This window comes from Pogona vitticeps, chromosome 2 (assembly GCF_051106095.1).
Source record: "Pogona vitticeps strain Pit_001003342236 chromosome 2, PviZW2.1, whole genome shotgun sequence".
NCBI lineage: Eukaryota > Metazoa > Chordata > Lepidosauria > Squamata > Agamidae > Pogona > Pogona vitticeps.
This window is the reverse complement of record NC_135784.1, coordinates 296631662-296652122: the sequence shown is the minus strand read 5'-3', so window position 1 is coordinate 296652122 and position 20461 is coordinate 296631662. Positions and strand designations below refer to the sequence as shown.

The 20461-nt window shown below is 39.0% G+C and overlaps 1 protein-coding gene across 16 annotated transcripts in view; it reads left to right on the top strand.

Annotated features, from left to right (window-relative positions):
• Positions 1–20461, top strand: part of NEDD4L (NEDD4 like E3 ubiquitin protein ligase) — a 322144-nt gene that overhangs the window by 241069 nt on the left and 60614 nt on the right. For all 16 annotated transcript variants that reach the window (XM_078385189.1, XM_072992884.2, XM_072992886.2 and 13 more), the window contains 5 exons: positions 1475–1536; positions 1659–1758; positions 5495–5661; positions 13054–13186; positions 17900–18076. In XM_078385189.1, the coding sequence (XP_078241315.1) occupies positions 1475–1536; positions 1659–1758; positions 5495–5661; positions 13054–13186; positions 17900–18076 (639 nt within the window). The remainder of the gene's footprint in view (positions 1–1474; positions 1537–1658; positions 1759–5494; positions 5662–13053; positions 13187–17899; positions 18077–20461) is intronic.

Genomic DNA, 20461 nt, shown 5'->3' with positions numbered 1-20461 from the left:
GTTTACAACAAATCATTTTAACAAGGGCACTCTATTTTAAATAGAGTAGTCCTAGAACAAGCTGGAATGTTTATCATGTATACATTACTGAAACAGCGACGTCTACATTGGCTTGGGCACGGCGTGAGAATGGCTGATGGCCGGATTCCAAAAGATGTCTTGTATGGAGAATTAGTGCAGGGAAATTGCCCCAGAGGGAGACCACAGCTGTGATACAAGGAGATCTGCAAGTGGATCTGAAGGCCTTAGGAATGGACCTCAACAGATGGGAAATCCTGACATCTGAGCGTTCAGCCTGGAGGCAGGTGTTGCATCACGGCCTCCTCCAATTTGAAGAGACACTTGTCCAGCAGGCCGATGCAAAGAGGCAGTCAAGAAAGCAGCAAAATCAGGGAGCTACATGGGGGACAGATTGTATTTGACTTCACTGTGGAAGGGATTGTCACTCTCGAATTGGCCTTCTCAACCACACTAGATGCTGTTCCAAGTCCTCCATACAGAGCACATTATCATAGTCTCTCGAGACTGAAGGATGCCTAATCTAACAAAATCTAACAACATATATAAGGCGTCCTGAGACTTCCTCAGAGAACTCTTTGTGACTCCCAGGTTGGGAAATGCTGATCTAGCAGCTCATCATTGTGTACTCTTTAGTAGTAGAGACTGAACGTGTAAGCTTTTGTGTGTAAAGTATGTTCTCTGTCTCTGGGCTACAGCTTTTTCCACTGTTTGGGTTGGAGTTACTATCCCTATAACCAGCGTTCAGCCCCTCTCTTCTCTATGCCATAGAAAGAACAGAAGACAGGGAAGCTTGTTTTGTAAGAGATGTTGTGTACAGTGGACCCTTGACTTACAGACGGTTTGACTTACAGACTTTTTGAGTTACAGACTTCTGTGGCCGCAAAATTTAGGTTTGACTTGCAGACTGAGATTTGACTTACAGACCAGAAAAAAACAAAATGGAACAAAAACGGCCTGTTACGGGATTAATCGGTTTTCAATGCACTGTAGGTCAATGGAGACTTGACTTACAGACTTTTTGACTTGAGAACCGCCTTCCAATATGGATTAAGTTCTCAAGTCAAGACCCCACTGTATTACATTGCATATTAATAAGTCTGACTTCCCTGCCTTTACTTAGAGGCATCTCAATACTGTGGTTAATGAATAGGCTTGGGTTTGTGGCTTGGAGTATTATTTTGTACTGATTGTTTTTGTTAAACATCTGTCTCCCCTTCAGCCCCTTCTGCTCATTACTTTTTTTCTTTGTACCAAGACATTGATGGTTGGGTTAGGGTTAGGGTTAGAGTTAGGGTTAATAGTGGTGTTAACAATGACATCTAGTGGAAATGCTCACTTGGCATGACTCTGTGCTTTAGAGTTCCTTTCACCTGAAAAATTAAAAACCTGTTCAGAACATATCAGCCTGTATTCTTGAGTTTTAATGATTTATTCTTTTTTTCCCTACTAATAGACTGAAGACCCAACCATGGAAAGGCCGTACACATTTAAAGATTTCCTTCTCAGACCAAGAAGGTAAGGAATTTTCATATATACAGTCTTTTTCAGAACATCTATTACTTCTGTTAAAACAAGTGCTTTTCCACCTGGGAAACTTATTATTAAAAACAATTGTTTCCCCATTCTATACTTTCTAGCCACAAGTCTCGAGTAAAGGGGTTTTTGAGACTGAAGATGGCTTACATGCCAAAAAATGGTGGTCAAGAAGAGGATGGTGATCAGAGGGAAGACTCTGAGGTAAGCTTGCTGTAAAGGAGGCATTTCTGGAGCAATTTCTTTCTGTTCCCCTGCTGCAGGTGTGATAAGTATTCCTCTTAGTATATATTGCTGTGGAATTAAAATGGAACAAGGACACAGCTAGAGCTTCAGTAATATAATCAAGTCATTATCTGTAGAAAATACAGAAGGCAAATATATATCATTCTGGAAGTAATTGTAGGTGGAGGAAATAGCCCCGTTGATGGGCGCTGCATATCCGATGAAATGGGCTGCAGTCCACACAAGGATATGCAAAGTGAAATGTGATTGTTTGGGAAGGGACAGGAGGCCTTTTGTTTTTTAAGAATGTCATCTTTGGCCCCCAAGGTTGGATTCTTTAAGCCAGCTACGTAGGAGTCTCTGGCCCACAAACTGAATAGGACCAACTCACTAACATCACACAGCCTGTTGAAGTGCCTTGTCGGGAAAGGCAGAAATTGGAAGAAATCTGATCTGAAAGGAATTTGGGTTTAGTTGTTTCCAGTCAGCTGAAAGGCTTGAGGATAGTTGAAAAAGGAGGACAGTGTAAAGTTCTTCAGTGATTGTTTTCAGTTTGTGTTACTTACATTTTCTGACTGTCTTGAATGTTAAGTTATTGTTGATTTAGTGGAAAGGCAGGATAACATTTTTTAGCACCATGCTTATTTTTTTAGCAATGAGCTGCGCTGCACAATCAAGTTTAAAGAATATCTTCTGTGCCATTTTTCACCAGACTCTGTGCCCTTATTACACCAGTCTCAAGTACAGTGGTGCCTCGCATTAATTCGTTCCAGCGAAATCGCTGTAGAACGAAAACGTCGTAAAGTGAAAATAAAAAAAGCCATTGAAACACATTAAAACTCATTAAAACCTGGTTAATGCGTTCCAATCGGCTAAGAACTCACCGTACTCCATAGGGGCAGCCATTTTCGGGTGCCTGTGCAGCAAAAAATGGTTCCTAAACACAGCAGGGAGCCATTTTGAGCACCTGGTGGCCATTTTGAAAACCCGACGATCATCTGTTTTGATCATCGGGAAGCGAAAATCGGTTCCCGAAACAGGGAACTGATCATCGCACAGCGAAATTCCCCCATTCAAAACGTCGTTTTGCGATCGCAAAAACCTCTTCGTAATGCGGGTTCATTGTTAAACAGAACACCCGTCTTGCGAGGCACCACTGTACTATATTCTGAGGTCCTCTGAAAGGAAGCTGCCTGTGCAGTAGCTGAAACTGCTGTATGTGCATGATGTCCATGAAATCCCATTTTCTCTTTGGTTCAAACCAGTTTTAAATATTTTACTTATTTTATTTATATACCATCCATCTTGCAGCCAAGGCCACTGTGGGCAGTTTACAACAAGTAGACAGAGCAACAAAGTAACAAAATGAAACAACATCCATACATTAGGGGGCACAGATCAAATATCATACAATGCAGTGAAAACAGAGATACAGTACAACACATTACAATTAAAAGCATGTCCTACTCACTAGAGGAATGTATCTCCCAAAGAATGAGACCCTTAGGATGGAGAAGATTCCCCGCCCACATACTGGGCATTAACAAAAATTAATTCAGATGGACTGGTTGAACTTCTGTTTCAAAGACCATTACAGATTTAATCAGTGTTACAGTTTTGTAAGAACATTAAAAAATAAAAAAGAAGGGATCACATCTCACCAACTAGTCTGTTCCTTTCAGAAGATCAGCAGAATTTCTAAAGTATAATTTGTTAAAAGGCCAGAATTCTTTTATAGATTTACACAAGCATGAAATGTAGTTGCATAGATTGTGATGGCAAATGACTGCTAATTAACAAGTGACTGCTTGCATTCCTAGTTAAGACATATGACTGGCACATGACTAGGGATGTAAGCAGCAAGTAATTAGCAGCAATTCACCATCATGATTTACAATATTACACCAACACCAGCACAAATCTACAGAAGAGTTCATCCACTATGTTTATTATGCTGCACTGTTTCTCTCTGCCCCATTTTCCTGGTGTTCTTTCTTCTGTTGATTTTTTTTCCAAACCATATGGTCATTTTAGCATTGGAAATGAACATAGAAACTATTGAAAGACCAGAATGTGATTGCTTTGCCACACTTCCTCATCACAGCTTATAATGCAAGTGGTGCTCTAAAAGTTTGCAGTGAACAGTGACCTGGTATGGTATAAAAGAAAATACATAGGGTGCTTTGATATAGGTTTATATTTCACTGTAAGCAAGGCAAACCATCTGTGTTCTGTGGATCAGACATGAAAGTTGGAATGAGATTTTCCTGGAATGTTATTTTTTTTTTCCTCATCCTATAATGAATGAATCAGATAGGAATTATCTCAATCTTTATTCATGGGAACAGCCTCTGAAACAAAGCATTGCTTTCAGTCTTGGTTAAATAGATAACAATTGTGGGATGTGAAACAAGCATAGATTTATTTTCTCCTGCATCATTTTGCAGAGGGGAACTAGTCTGATTCCTCATTGTCTAGTGATTGCTGCGATCAGTATTACACAGAAGTACTGGGTTTCCAAGAAATTGCTGAAACCACGCTTTTACTCTGTAATGTTCAATAACAACTTTTCAAAAGAAATAAGTATTTTTCTTGCTGGAACTGGATTGGAATCAGACATTGATAAGCCATGCTTCAGTTATGTTGGCCAAAATCCTTTTGAGTGAGTGCAGACCAGTAGGGCAATTGTGTAAGCAGTCAACCCCACCCCAGCCAACATCTTTTTGTATACCCAGTCTTACACTGGTTACAACATTGGTCACACAGTGTGTAGTGCTGACAGAGGGAGAAGCCACTGCATGTTGTCTGTCCTGTACACATTTTTTTTCAACAGAATTTTTGCCCCTTTGTATAATGGTTGCAACATGCTGTACAGCAGTGGGTCTCAACGTTTGGTGTTCTGGATATTTTGCTTTTTAATCCCAGAAGCTTCACCTAATATAAGATCTGGGCAGCTGTTCTGAGAGTTGAGATTCAAAAGATGATGGGTATTACTGAAACAGCAGCTGGAGTCCACCTATTTAGTGATGGACCTAAGCAAACTTCTGAGAATGAACCATTTCATGTTTTCTTCATGCTGGGCATGAAGACTTTTTGTGCATTTTTATATTTTGGCTCTTGTTTGAATAAAATCAGGGAAGTAAGGTTTTTAAAGGAAAAGCCCTATATTGTACAAAAAAGCTTGCATTTTGGGGGGGAGGGAACTGATTTTCTGTGCAACATACGTGTTATACAAGGTTTCTGCATCAAATACAAGGGGTTTTGTGCAAAAAGTTCAAGGTTTTTTTTGTTATAGTGCTGCTACTTACTAAAAAGTGCTGGTGTCCTTCACTGAGGACAAGAAAATATGTATTACATCGTTCCTCTCTTGTTCTGATCCAAGTGCACCAGATGTCGATATGTTTCTGTCCCCCATTTAGCGTGCTGGTGTTTCCCTCTTCTTCAATGTAATCTTTCGAACCTGCTTAGTCCCATTCCAAGAAGGCTTTGGTCTGCATCCAGCGTTTCATTGTAGTCCCATCTTTGAGGATATTGCTGTATTGAATGAGCAGCTGTCACAAACAGATGCTATAATGGAGTGCATTTTGCTTGCCCTTGTTGTCAGGGATGTTGACATTGCAAGCCGCTGTTAGTTTGGTTTCACTGTACCAGAAATGGCTCAATGATCACATGGTTTAAGACCAGCTTTACTTTTTTTCCTTTTTACCTTTCAAAGCATGGATGGGAAGTGGTCGACTCCAATGATTCTCCCTCTCAGCGTCAAGAGGCATTACCCCCACCTCCCCTGCCACCTGGATGGGAAGAAAAAGTGGACAACCTCGGACGCACTTATTATGTCAATCATAACAACAGGACAACACAATGGCACCGACCAAGTTTAATGTGAGTGTGGATTTATATACCGCATGTAATTAATGTGTGCAATTCACAGTAGCATGTTGCAATGATGACCTTTAGTGGCAGTCTCTTTTGTAAGGGTGTGGAAAAACTAGGTCTGTCAGCAGCTATTAACCATGAATGGAACCTCCGTGCTCAAGTGCAACTTACAGATTGGAAGCTACCGTGGTGCCTCACAAGACGAAAGTAATTCATTCCGCAAGTAGTGCAGTCTTGCGAAATGTTCGTCTTGTGAAAAGCGATTTCCCATAGGAATGCATTGCAATCCATTCCTATGGGAACCTTGCAAGATGAATGAATTATTTTCCTCTTGCGAGGCATCGGTCTTGGGGGGGAAATCATTTTGCGAAGCACGACCATAGAAGAAGCTGTCTTGCGAGGCACCACAGTGATCTCAAAAAAACATTCGTCTTTGGTTTGGAAGTGAAGTGATAGAGGCCCAGAGCGGTCAGAACAGCTAACATCCAAACACACTCTGTAGCTTTTTCAGTGATCTGTTACTAGTAACTACAGAAATCCAGAAGAACCAAGGGCTAGATGAGATAACTGAATATAACTTCAGGGACACCATGCAGTCCCTTCTCGCAAGTACTGGGAAGTTCTGGTCAGATTCTTGTCTGAAATTGTAATGAACAAAGGCTATCCTTCCCTCACTTCTATGCCAGCAGGCATTTTCCTTAAAGGGTACTATTTTGCAACATTTTGAAGATATATCTTGTCCTTCTAGTGTCCAAATAAGTCCAAAGTGATTCAAATCCCATTCAAGCCAATGTTATCCACTTGTTCAAAATAGATCTGAAGTGACTTGATTTGGTTCAGTTTTCAGCTAAATCAGTTAATTGCACAGACTGAATTTGCAATAAACAGGATCTAGATATTTTAGCTGATCCTCATGATTCCCCCCCCCCCGGGTAAAGAGCAATATTGCTTCTAATAATATAGTCATAATTGCTGGTCCTTTTTTCATCCTGTCTCTTTTCTTTATATATTTATTGTTTTTTATTTATTTATTTAAAATATTTTTATCCCTCCTTTCTCTTTAAAAAGGACTCAAAGCGGCTTACATAATTAAAAAGACAATATTTAAAAGCTAAAAACAGTATGTATACAAATATTTTAAATAAGATTCAATCCAATTTTATACACTTCTGTGTAAGTATATCGGATTGGATTCTTAATCCTGTTTATTTCAGTGGGCCAACACCTTAATTGAACACTCAGATGTTTTTTGGCTGTTTTTTATTTATTTATTTAAATAAAACAGAAAAGAAATACAAAAAAAGAAAAGAATATATATATCTAAAAATACAAGCCTAAAGAAAACATTTAATAAGCATAAAATCAAAAACAGCATAAACGATAGTTATACAAACAGTGCTCCCCTCCACCAGGACCACTGGAAATTACGGTATTTTTCGCTCCATAAGACGCACCTTTCCATATGACGCACCAATTTTTTAGGAGAAGAAAACAGGAAAATATAATCTGTTTTCTTTGCTCCATAAGACGCACAGATTTTCCACCCCCCTGTTTTGTGGGGGAAAAGTGTGTCTTATGGTGCGAAAAATATGGTAATCCGTTCTCCATTTATAAAACCCAATTCCCCTTCCAAGATTGCATTGAATCTTGCAAAGGTTCACAATCCTTCCTTTTTGTTAGCACAGAGTCAATAAAAGCTCCCCAGATAACACTAAAAATACTCATAGTTTTTCCCCTCTAATGTTACATGTTAGCTTATCATTAATAGCTATATTCCAAACTTCTTTATACTAATCATTTAATTGAAAAGCATACTTTACTTTCCAGTTCTTTGCAATCATTAATCTTGCCACTGTTAATGAGTTTGACATTAATTCTTTCACTGTCCAATTCCATTGTTCCCTATCAAATATTGATAAAAGTGCTATTTTAGGGCATGTTACTATATTTAACTTACTGACTGTTTTAAGTCAGAGCAGATTGCATCAAGTATACCTATAATATAAAATGGCTTAAAGCAGAGCCATTTAAATTCACTGTATTCAGGATAGTGTTTCTAGGTTACTGCTCTCCTTAGAAAAGAGACCTTTTCTGCACATTGGTGAATCTCTAAGATATTGATTCTTTATGTAATTGTAGGTGTCCCCTAGGATTATATACTTCCCTGCAGTAAAGCCTGTCTAGTTTGCTCAGTGAACAGATCTTGTTGATCTGTTTTTCAAAGTTTTTCTGTGCTATGAGACAGCGAAATAAGAAAGAATGTATTCCTGTTGGATACAAGGGACATTTGCTTTGACTGTTCTAACACCTGAATTTATACAATGGAATTTCATGCTTCTGGAGTTGTCTTCAAGTACAAAGGAATTTTAATTAGAGGCTTGGCAGTTGATGTTCATGTTCCTGAGTTTTCCTTCCAGTAATACTGTAGGAGGGAAAACTTACTGCAGTATTTACTGGCTGTCCTAATTTGCTTATTGCATATTAACATAAATACAGTTAGTGCTTTTGTTGTAGCTCAGTAATTGTGCCCTATAAAAACATCTGTAAAGTCTGAGCACTTGGCTCTCCATCTTGAGGCGCTCTCCCTGTTTTGCAGTCCTTGTTGACATACTTAGTGTGTGAAACACACTAGCTTTGTAGCATGGGTTGATCAGTTGGTGATGCGGTGCAGGTATTGCCCACATTCTAGGCTAGAGAAAGGCAATCTCCAGAGATTTAGGAATGTTTCAGTGTAGTACATCCAGTCTAATTACTCATTTTTCTCTACCTGACAGTGCACCAGTGTTGGCACTTTGTAATTTTTTTAAAGAAAAGATGAAAAAAAAATAACTTATCTCCATTGATCTTTTTATTTCAAGGGAATCTGCTATCTCCGCCAACCACAAGCTATTGTCAGACTTTATCTGGCCAGATCTTAGAGAGTGTGTGTGTGATATAGCCGCCTAGAGTGGTCTAATATGATCAGATAGGCGGGATAGAAATAAAATAAATAAATAAATATAAATAAATATAGGGAGGCTTAGGTGCTGGACTGGCGTTCCAGGATCTCATCCCTGTTGAGGCATGAAACTCACCTTGATCCAACCATTACCTTTCAGCTAGTCTTTATATGATGGTAAAATGGGGAGAAAGAAGGCTATGTACACTGTCTTTTGCTCACTGGAGGGAAGTAATGTATAAATTGGTTGTTGTGGGTTTTTCGGGCTCTTTGGCCGTGTTCTGAAGGTTGTTCTTCCTAACGTATAAATTATCTAGTAGTAGAATTATCTAATAAATAATAAAGTGCCTACAGCACTCAAAGTTGGTGTGAGTGACACTCAGCGTAACTTAAACAAGAGGGTGTCGTGTAGTCCTATCGGAAATGTTTCATGGCTGTTCAAGTTGGATGTCTTGTAACATAGATATCTTCTGTCTGCAAAGCAGGAACAGGTACATACAGAACAACAGACTGTTCCTACCATGAACATGAATGCCTGATGATGACTATGGACACTGTACTTACCTGGGAATTCTAATGTCAAAAACTGCCTGTCTCCATCAACATCACTCATATCACCTAACGTACATTCCAGAACAAAAAGCACAGATAATAGAATCATAGAAAAATAACAATTGGAAGCAAACACAGCGCATACCAGTTCCTGATTGCATTCTATTAGTCTTAGTAGAGTTAAGGCAAATTCCAAAGACAGAATCCTATTGGGTGGCGGGGGGGGGGGGAACGGGACACATAAACAACAATAATTATGCAAACCATTTATACTCTTTGATAGGATATTTGCCACATGACTGATTTTGGAACTAGTGGAGAGCTGGATGCGCAGCAGATGTTGCTTCAGAGTGCTCAGACTCCTTCCTTCCTTGCTTACATTTCTGTACATATTTTTTTTAAATGTTGTGGCTCAACAAGTTTAAAGCACAATACAAATGCTAAAGCTAGTGCACACTAGACACAACCTATACCATGCAACATAGTTTTTTTTAATCCAGAATGGACGAGACACTGAACAACATACTTAATGTTTTCCTATAGCATAAACATAACGAAAGGAACTTACAATTAATATATTTTCTTTTCACCTTAATTTCTGATGTTGTTTGTTAAATCCACACCCTGTGAAATGTCATTTTAAAAAAGTAACACTTTATGCATTACGTTTTCCCCCAAAGTAACTATTGACAAATATGTCTTTCTTTAATAGTTACACTGCCATGCAACACTTTTCATTCCAAAAGGTTATTGAAAAATAGAAAACTAGTTCAAAATCCCCCCAAAGGTTTTTACAAATAACAAGGAAGCATACTTTAATGATTTTAACTAGTTGTATTATTTTGCAAAAACAACTGTATGGTGCCCTTTTTACAGATAACTTTACTGGAAGTAACAGATTACTTCTTCACATTTCTTTTTTCTGCTTACCATATTTTAAACTTCATTTTGAATTAATATTCCATGTTTAGAAATAGGAAGAAGTCAGTGATACTTGGAAAAAGTGATGTGGAAAGCAGGGACCTGCAGGTGTTGCTAGACCCCACTGGCTATGCTGAGTAGGACTAATGGGCATTACCGTACAGCAAAATAGTGGAGGCCATCCATCCGCTACCGCTGTTGTAAAGAATCCTATGCTTTCTCTTTCAGCTGTTCACAATAGCCACCAGGGAATATATAATACCCTACAGGGTCTCTCTCCTCTCCCTGCACATACTGTTATGTGTGCTTTTGTTCCCGTGGAATCTAAAGCACAGTTCCACTTGTGCTCTGCAGCATCATGTAGCTTTTTCTAGCAACATCATGAACTGGAACCATGATGGGCAGTCTTCAGAGTTTAAGTCGTTATGCCAACGATGCAAAGTGAAGTTAGTGGGTTAGCAGTCTTCAGAGTTTAAGTCGTTATGCCAACGATGCAAAGTGAAGTTAGTGGGTTAGCAGTCTTCAGAGTTTAAGTCGTTATGCCAACGACGCAAAGTGAAGAGGTTAGCTTTCTAATTAGTTTAAGTGATGTCAAAGCTTCTTCCTACAACCACTGCTTTAAATTACACTTGTAATTTATGTAATCTTCTTACCCTGGTGATGGAGTTCTTTTCATGTTCACAGTTCAGCATTTATTATAATTATCCTTCTAAAAATACAAAAACCTTGACTTCAAATGCCATGCATAATTGAATAGGCTGTGATCTTTGCTGACACCAGGCATTAGTTTAATATTCTGGTTTTTGGGGGGAGCGGATTGTGTGTGTTTTGACAAGGAGCTACTTTTTCTTTCCAGTCGGATATAAATATTGCAAGAGAACGTGATGCAAGTGTGTTTACACACACACACACACACACACACACACACACACACACACACACAATATATATATATATATATATATATATATATATATATATATATATATATATATATATATATATATATATATATATATATATATATATATATATATATATATATATATATATATATATATATTTTACACTTCAACAAATATCTATTGGACTATTGCAATAGTTATAGATTTCAGTAGGGGAAATTGATTTATTAAGCTCATGGGTGTGGCATTTAAATATGAATTGTCATCATGAAAAACTGATATTAATTGGTAGAATTATGCTACAAAATATTTTAGATAATAGCCTTCCTTCTAGTCCATTCTTAAACAGGAGTGCATCTGCCTCATATATTTCCAGCACTTTTGTACTATTTTAACTATCACGGTTCTATCCTATTGTATTTTAATCTTTGTGAGCATAGTCTGCTTAGGTACTTAGAATTCTTTGTTGTAGTTCAGAAGAACACACTAGAGCTGTCTAGTGGAGAACTACAGATATCTCTCCAAACTGCAAATCATGGGATTCTCTATAGAGAGCCAGGACAGTTAGTGGTGTTACACTTTTATAACTGTTTGGTGTAGGGATTTTCTCTATAAACCTCACTTATGCTTCGCCAGTTTTTTGTTCCATTTTGTACACTCATCGTCCTCGATGTGGTACCCTCCAGATCATTTGGAGTGTAATAATTATTATTATTGTGTGCCGTCAAGTCAGTTCAAATTTATGGTGACCCTTTTCAGGGTAGAGAATACACAGACATGGTTTGCCATTCCATTCTTCTGCAAGGACCCTGGGACTGCCCAAGGCTATGCGGATTGGCTCTTCTCTGGAGGCACAGTGAGGAATCAAATTCCCAGCCTCTGGCTCCACGGCCAGATACCTAAATCACTAAGCTCTATCGTGCCAGCTGTACATTCACCATGCTAGCTGGGGTCTCATGCAGACGTGTCTCCATCCTGTATCATGGCTTCATTTTAATTGGAAATGACATAGATTGAAATGTGGATTTTATTTATGCATAGCATGTTCACTACTAACTAGAGTGGTCGAAATGACCAGATAGGCGGGGTATAAATACAATAAATAAATAAAAATAAATAAATAAAAGTTGTGGCTCCTTCCCGAACCAATATCTCTTTCTTTGATTTGATAGGGATTTAGGATGGGGTTATAATTTGATCCCATTTCAGTGAATTGTAACAATTTGATTCCACTCTTTTGAAGCATGAGTTGCATCCACTCGTTCAAATGATCAAGTTTATTTTATTCCAGTGATCTTTTAAATTAGCTTGCATCCATGGGTGTAGCAATCTATAGTAGTTTGTACAGGGTGTGAGGCTGTTTCACTGTAGAGCAGAGATAGGTAGCATGTGGTTTTCTCTCAGAAAGTTCTAGTCTGTGTATTGGGCCTGGGGAAGTCAGTTTTGTCATATTTGAGGGTGCCACAGTACATTTCTCAACACCAAAAAGCATTTTTGTCCTCTAAAATATATTTTTGAAACCCAAGTGTTATGAGAAAAGGGGGAGTTAAATCTTCTTTAGAATAATTACAACCCATTTTCTACCATTTTTACTGCAGGAATCTTTTCTCTCTCTTTTTTTTAAAAAAGAAAAATCATGGAGGTTGAGATGTTGTCTCAACCCCACATTTTTCAGTTTGGAGATGGTAGCATCAGTGGAATTGTCTCAACAACATAGCAACAGCATTGTATTAAGTTCCGTGCTGCACCTTAAACACAGTGTTTGCTTTGTCCCAAACTATGTTCCTGGCATTTGCTGCCACCAGCATTGAAATTGGCCCTTCTAGAAGCTAATGGTTTGAGACCTGTTACAGGCTTTATTTGCTCTGGAGTACAGAGAGATCATTGTTTAATTTAACTTGCCAGCATCCCAGAGAAATAATTGATCCCTTGCTTACTTTGTTAACATGAGATGCACAGAAGAGACTTTAGAGGCCATGAAATAGTGATTTTTATTTTGATGTAAATTTAGCAGTGTTGCTGCTAATAATGTTTGTACTATCTTTCTCAACTCATTACTCTGTTGTCAACCCAATCTTTCAGGGATGTGTCCGCCGAATCAGAAAACAACATCAGGCAGATAAATCAAGAAGCAGCCCATCGAAGGTTTCGATCCAGGAGACACATTAGCGAGGATTTGGATCCAGAGCCTTTGGAGGGTGGAGAGGTACCCGAAGTACGTTTGTGACTTGAACTGATGCTTCTATATTCCCTTAAGTGGTTTTCTCAATTTTCTTTTAATGTGACTAATATTTTTGTAATGAGTAGTTCTAAACAAATGGCGGTGACAAATAGTACAAAGCAAGATATTTTATGAAAACACGCACATATCCACCTTTGTTGCTTACTCTTGTTATTGTCTATGTTAACAAATTCTTGCCCCCTGCTGACTTTCATTAGCTAGTGCATCCGAATGAGAGTTGAGCAAATTAAATAAGATTTGATGTTAGTGTAGCTACTGGGTGCTGGTGCACATATTTGAGACAGGCCTACATCCTATGCACATTCAGTTGCAACTCTGCCTTGCTGAATTTGGTGGCACTTTTTCCTTAGTAATTGAGTTTGATTTTAAATTTCCTGTCCACAATGGCTGATTATATGGATAAACTTTAAAAGAAAACTCAAACTTAACTGCTTGTATATATTTGGATTCCGAAGGGGCAGAGGAACTAGAGACCAAATTGCTAACATGTGCTGGATTATAGAGAAAGCCAGAGAGTTCCAGAAAAACATCTACTTCTGCTTCATTGACTATGCAAAAGCCTTTGACTGTGTGGACCACAGCAAACTATGGCAAGTCCTTAAAGAAATGGGAGTGCCTCACCACCTTATCTGTCTCCTGAGAAACTATACGTGGGACAGGAAGCAACAGTTAGAACTGGATATGGAAACACTGATTGGTTCAAAATTGGGAAAGGAGTACGACAAGGCTGTATATTGTCTCCATGCTTATTTAACTTATATGCAGAATACATCATGCGAAAGGCTGGACTGGAGGAATCCCAAACCGGAATTAAGATTGCCGGAAGAAATACCAACAACCTCCAATATGCAGATGATACTACTCTGATGGCAGAAAGTGAGGAGGAATTAAAGAACCTCATAATGAGGGTGAAAGAGGAGAGTGCCAAAAGTGGTCTGAAGGTCAACATCAAAAAAACTAAGATCATGGCCATTCGTTCCATCACCTCCTGGGAAAGAGAAGGGGAAGATATGGAGGCAGTGACAGATTTTACTTTCTTGGGCTCCATGATCACTGCAGATGGGGACAGCAGCCACGAAATTAAAAGACATCTGCTTCTTGGGAGGAAAGTGATGACAAACCTTGACAGCATCTTAAAAAGCAGAGACCTCACCTTGCCAACAAAAGTCCGAATAGTCAAAGCTATGGTTTTCCCTGTAGTGATGTATGGAAGCGAGAGCTGGACCATAAAGAAGGCTGACTGCCAAAGAACTGATGCTTTTGAATTGTGGTGCTGGAGGAGACTCTTGAGAATCCCCTGGACTGCAAAGAGAACAAACCTATCCATTTTGAAGGAAATCAACCCTGAGTGCTCACTGGAAGGACAGATCCTGAAGTTGAGGCTCCAATACTTTGGCCATCTGATGAGAAGAGAAGACTCCTTGGAAAAGACCTTGGTGTTAGGAAAGTGTGAAGGCCAGAGGAGAAGGGGACGACAGAGAATGAGATGGTTGGACAGTGTCATGGAAGCAACCAATATGAATCTGACCCAACTCCGGGAGGCAGTGGAAGATAGGAGGGCCTGGCGTGCTCTGGTTCATGGGGTCACGAAGAGTCGGACACGACTAAACAAAAATGATATATTAAAATGGATATTTACACTTTACTAGCTTTCCGGAGCATTCAGATATATATCCAGCAAATTATACATCTTGCCTGCTTTTGCGTGTGGTACTCGAGTCGATGTTGGCAACAAATCATTTGTGAAACGTTGGCCTCTGGGAAGTCATTCTGTAGCTTTAGCACTACAACAGTAAATGGCTTGTTCGTTATGGTTGGTGGCTTTGCTACATGTAACAGTCATTCTTGGAACAGGGCTCTCAACAGCGGAATTTTTGCGGCGACCTTAACTACTTGATCAACATGACTAAATATAAGCAGGCAGCATTAAATTACCCGTATGAAGTAAAATGCAAATAAAAGTGAAATTTATGAGCATTTTCCAACTAGCTCGCTGTGTACAGCAAAAGAACAAGGACGCCTATGCCACAAGGCCCTCTGCTGTTTGTACAGCTGTTTGTGCTCTGCTCGTGCAAGGAAAGAAAAGTGTGTAAACCTATTCAATTAATAACCATGTTGCCTATGGCCTGCAAACAGTTCAGAGGGATGGAAGTCTTTTTGTGCACCGTACCATATTTTTTCTTTGGTTGTACATCTCTCAGTGTGCAATTATGATGGTGGGGCATCAAAGCATGCCTGTAAGAACTGCCATGGCTAATCCTTTTTCAGAAGCTTAACCTAATGCTAACAGGGTAAATGTGAATATTTTTACATGACCGTCATCAGCAACGATTGAAGAATATCAGGCATGTGGTGTTACTGATGGTGAGGTACAGTTCAACTGGATGTCTAGTTTAGTCCATTTCTAACACACAGTGAATTAATGGAGAGCACTTAATGTGATTCATGTAATATTTTTTCTATAATATCCACTTAATGTGATTCATGTAATATTTTTTCTATAATATCCACTTAATGTGATTCATGTAATATTTTTTCTATAATATCCACTTAATGTGATTCATGTAATATTTTTTCTATAATATCAGCTTTAATAAGTTGAGAATATCTGGTTGTAAATGTATGCCAGTGGTTCTTAACCTTGAGTTACTCAGGTGTTTTTTAGGACTGCAACTCCCAGAAGCCTTCACCACCAGCTGTGCTGGCTGGGATTTCTGGGAGTTGCAGTTCAAAAACACCTGAGTAACCCAAGGTTAAGAACCACTGATGTATGCCATGTCTGAGCAGAGCAACCACAGAATAAATTTGATGAACTTGCTTCGTGATTTCTTTAACAGGGAGAACTAAATATAGCTACTTGTCTATCCTTGACCCTGTGATAATGTTTTGTTTATTGCTTTTCCCTGCTATACATCAGTCCTTGAACATCCAGTTATGAGTAAATTTGTTTCTGATTTAGGAGTGCTGAGAAAGGTGGTGATATATTAAATCATTGGTGGGCAACACGCTTCCCAGAAGGGCCAAAAGGTTCTCTGTTACCCAATTTTTAATTTTTAAAATTTAGTTTAAAAAAAAAAAGTCGTTTGGCCACTTGGAGATAGAAGAGAACTTTTTCATTAAAACATTATTTCAGGAACAAAAATATACGTAGAGTAATTATTATGAAAGCAGCTCTCTCAAGGTCTAGTGAAGTTCATGAATAGTCCCTGGGCCTCTGGAGATTGTCCAGTCCTGTATTAAAAACATCTAAAAGAGTTCCTTGGAATTCCAACCCAACCTGTCCCACTAGTATCTGGCAGTTGTACCCAAGATTTAGATACTGTTTTGGCATCTTCGCTATCTTAGAGACTCTAGGAAGCGGGTGTAGTGGGTGAACGAAAGTATAGTAAGAGAAAAATATGTATATCATATTTTCATAGAATAACGTAGTTGGTAGGGGCCTGTAAGGTCATCAAGTCCAACCCCCTGCTTAAGGCAGGAATCCAAATCAAAGCAGATCTGTCAGGAGGTTTTCTAAATTTCTTTCGAATGCCTCCAGTCTTGGAGAACTCACCACCTCTCATGGTAAGTTAGGAAGTTTTTCCTGATGTTCAACCGAGATCTTGCTTCTTGTAACTTAAGCCCGTTGTTGTGTGTCCTCACTCTGGGATGATCGAGAGCAGATCCTGCGACCCTCCTCTTGTATGACAGCCTGTCATACACATTTTGTTAAGCTGGATAATACGTGGCATGATTTGTTTAATTTGTGTGCATTCCATTTGGATAATTCAGATTTCTAGATATTATCATTTTATTTAATCCATTGTACCCTTAAGTTGATGGTTATAATCTTGGCAGTCTAGAGTGCATCTATACTACATAGCTGTAGTAGGTTGAAACTTCTTTAGCTGCCATAGTATCATCTTACAAAATCTTGAAATTTGTAGCACATGGAGTGACAGGTCCCAGCATTCCATAGGGCGGAGCTATGGCAGCGAAACTGGTGACATGCTGCTATAACAGTGTGGCGCTGTATCTGTGTGGACTGCATGCACTTTTAGTTTTGATAACATGATAACATTTCTTTCAAAGTAAGGTTTTTTAACAAAAGATTTCAACTTCTGGGTTGAGGCTCATCTAGAGAATAAAAGTGCCCCCTCCCAATGTAGTACATAAAATGAAATTGAAGGGAGCTGGTTTGGTTGACTTAGGGTCTGTTTTACAGCCTGTAAAGCATGTATTGTTTGAGAGGTATTGCCTCTTTCTTAAGCAGCCCAGCTAATACTTCATTGATTCCTCACCCTAGTCAATAACCACAATAACAGTAGTCTTGCTGCCATGTGCGTCTCACTTTCAAGGAAGGAAGTATGCTTTTCCTAGCAGGACCTTCATCCCTTTGTAAAGAATCCAGTGTCCTGGGGCAATGTTCTATAATTTCATCATCTCTTTTTCTTCTGTTGTCAACGTTTACCTCCCTCACACAAAGCTCACATTACAGAATGTTACAGGAAAAACTGATTATCAAATGCTAATCACAATGTAGCAAGTCTTTAGAAGCACGTATCAGTTGAGGGCTTGAGTTCCCTTGATAAGCTGTCCAGCTGAGACTGTGCACATTATTTGGAAATGGGTATTCTAGGAAGTTAACGGCAGATAAGCTTAACTTTTCCTTGTATGTTTACCATTGACACTTTTCCATTTCATTAGCCCTGGGAAACTATTTCGGAAGAAGTGAATACAAGTAGTGATTCCTTGAGCCTGTCTCTGCCACCACCCCCTGTTTCACCCATCTCTCGGACCAGTCCTCAGGAGCTGTCTGATGAACTGAACCGAAGGCTTCAGATCACTCCTGATTCCAATGGGGAACAACTCTCTTCGATTATTGTAAGTGACCCTTCTATGGATATTAGATCTTTCGAAGCATATTCACTCTGAATGGTCTAAATTTTTTCTTCTCAGGGATTAAAATAACCAGTTTTTTAATTCTGGCCCTGTATTTGAGTCCACAGTTGAAAATCTCTTAAATTGAGTGTCATAGGTGGCCTGTAATCCAAGCTGGAGAGCATGTTATCCACAATTTGGGGGTGCAGTGCTCCACCACACTCCTAGGGAATGTATCTTGGCCAGATTATCAGTGGGTTTTTGCTGCAGAGTATTTGAAAGTGCACAAGTCATAGTAGCAAACTGCAGCTAATTTTCAAGGTGCTGTTTGCATGCCTGGTATGTGATCAGACAGTAGGCCAGCACCTTGCTAATTAGCTGCAATTCACTGCCAGAACTTACTCTGGAGTAAGATCCCAGTAAGATTCTGAATATTTTTCTTTTTATATATGGAACAAATCAAAACATTTATTAGATGCTGTGATGCACTGATTCAGATACACAGCTCTTAGAGAGCATGGAGTTCCCCATGTACAACAAAATCAATATATTAGTTATGCTCTGTGTGCACAATGCTTTTGGATGAGCATATGCATGCTCCTCTAGCTAAAAACAAGACCGTTCTCCAATACAGTAAGTTTCAGCTCAGTACAGAAGATAAGTAAAGGCTACCTAAATATGGAAAGATTTGCATTTAAGTGTTTCTTTAAAATATTGGGCAAATAAGTACAGTATATTGTTTCCACAGGCAAATAAAACCTTAGATTACTTTAATGAGCATGGACAGAATGAGCAATGAAGTCAAGTGACCTTTCCTATGCAAGATTCCAGAAAGAGGAAGCTGACAATGTTTCCATAAATTAGAAAATGCTTTCAATGAACAATTCATGGCAAAGAATACTTTAATGAAACACCAGTGGGCTCACATAATGTTTTTCTTACATGTTCAGTATGGATGGCCCTTTCAAATGTGTCTGAAGCTTGGAAATCATTTACAGGCTGTTCTGACTAAGTCAAAGCTGTGTATTCCAAATTGGAGTCACACAGGGTGTAATAACCAGGTTGCACACTTTCCCTTTGTTCACGCAGGTGGTGTAATTTGGTTCTGATATGAAACTGGTAGCCATGTCAAAACGATGTAATCATTTTTCACTGAGAGACAGCCGGTCTGAAACAATTAAATAGTACATAGCTATTAAAATTCATGCGTAGGCTTGAAGATGAATCTTCTCAATAATATATTGATCACATGTAGCTGGCATTATAATTAACACAGGAGTTCTGATAGGAAGAAGTAGAAATACATTGCAGAAACAGAGCAATGGATCCAATGTTTGTGTGTTGCAAATGGAAGGGGCCCTTCTCTCTCTGGAAGGCATTCCACTTAGCCAAGGCATCCTGTTGGTGGATATGAGGTATTGACCTCATTTGAGTTAGAATAGCAACGGCTCAGGATGGGATTTTAATTGCCAAATATTGTAGGAGCTGTTCTAGGAGTACGGAAGGTCTCTGCCATTAATTTAAAAACTGAGTCCTACTTTGTGGTGCAGTTGCACTAGATTAGTGAAGTATAGGGAGAAATCCACTTGAGGGGGCTTTCTTGAGATATAATGGGGTACAGTATAACTTTTTTTCTAGAAGTAATGAGGATAGTAACAGGTTAATAGACTCAATGAACTTGAATCAAAAAGCTCTACATAATTGTTAGAAGCAGCTCCAGTGACACAGTGATTAAGAATTCTACTGGAAGATTCAATCACCAGAACATTACAGAAAGTTTCTCTCCCTCCCATTAGAAACAGTAGACATTTTTGGCCAGTCTAGGAATATATTATCCCCATTTTATGCTTTGCTGACATCCTTAATGACAAAAAGTGCAGTAGATCAGCAGCAAGAATCCTGTGAGGCAATGTTTTCCAACCTTGGGTCCTCAGATAGTGGATGATAAATCCACAAATGCACAGAACCAGCAGATTTCCTGTGAAAAGCTACTTGATGAGCGTTGTCTAGGTAGGCGTGTTGCCAAAATCTTTTTTCTTTCTCTGTCTTAAGCATCTTGTTAGCAAGGATACATACAGGGGAAACATAACAAAGCCAGTGAAGAATAAAGCTTACATTTAAACATGAGCAAGTGCATCAGCCTGAGTGGAGGATTCAGTCCCCATCATACCAAGGGAGAGCTGGCAGAGATTTCTGCCTGTAACTCAAGAAAACGTCTGCCAATTAGTACAGACATTATTGGGCTAGATTGACTCAAAATAAGGCAGATGCTTGTTCTTCAGTCATTCATAGGCAGAGGGGTACCAGGGACAACATATGAACCAGATAGAAAAAGCTAGAAGGATGGGGAGGATATGCATAGGATGGATTTCTTTGTGGGCGTAAGGT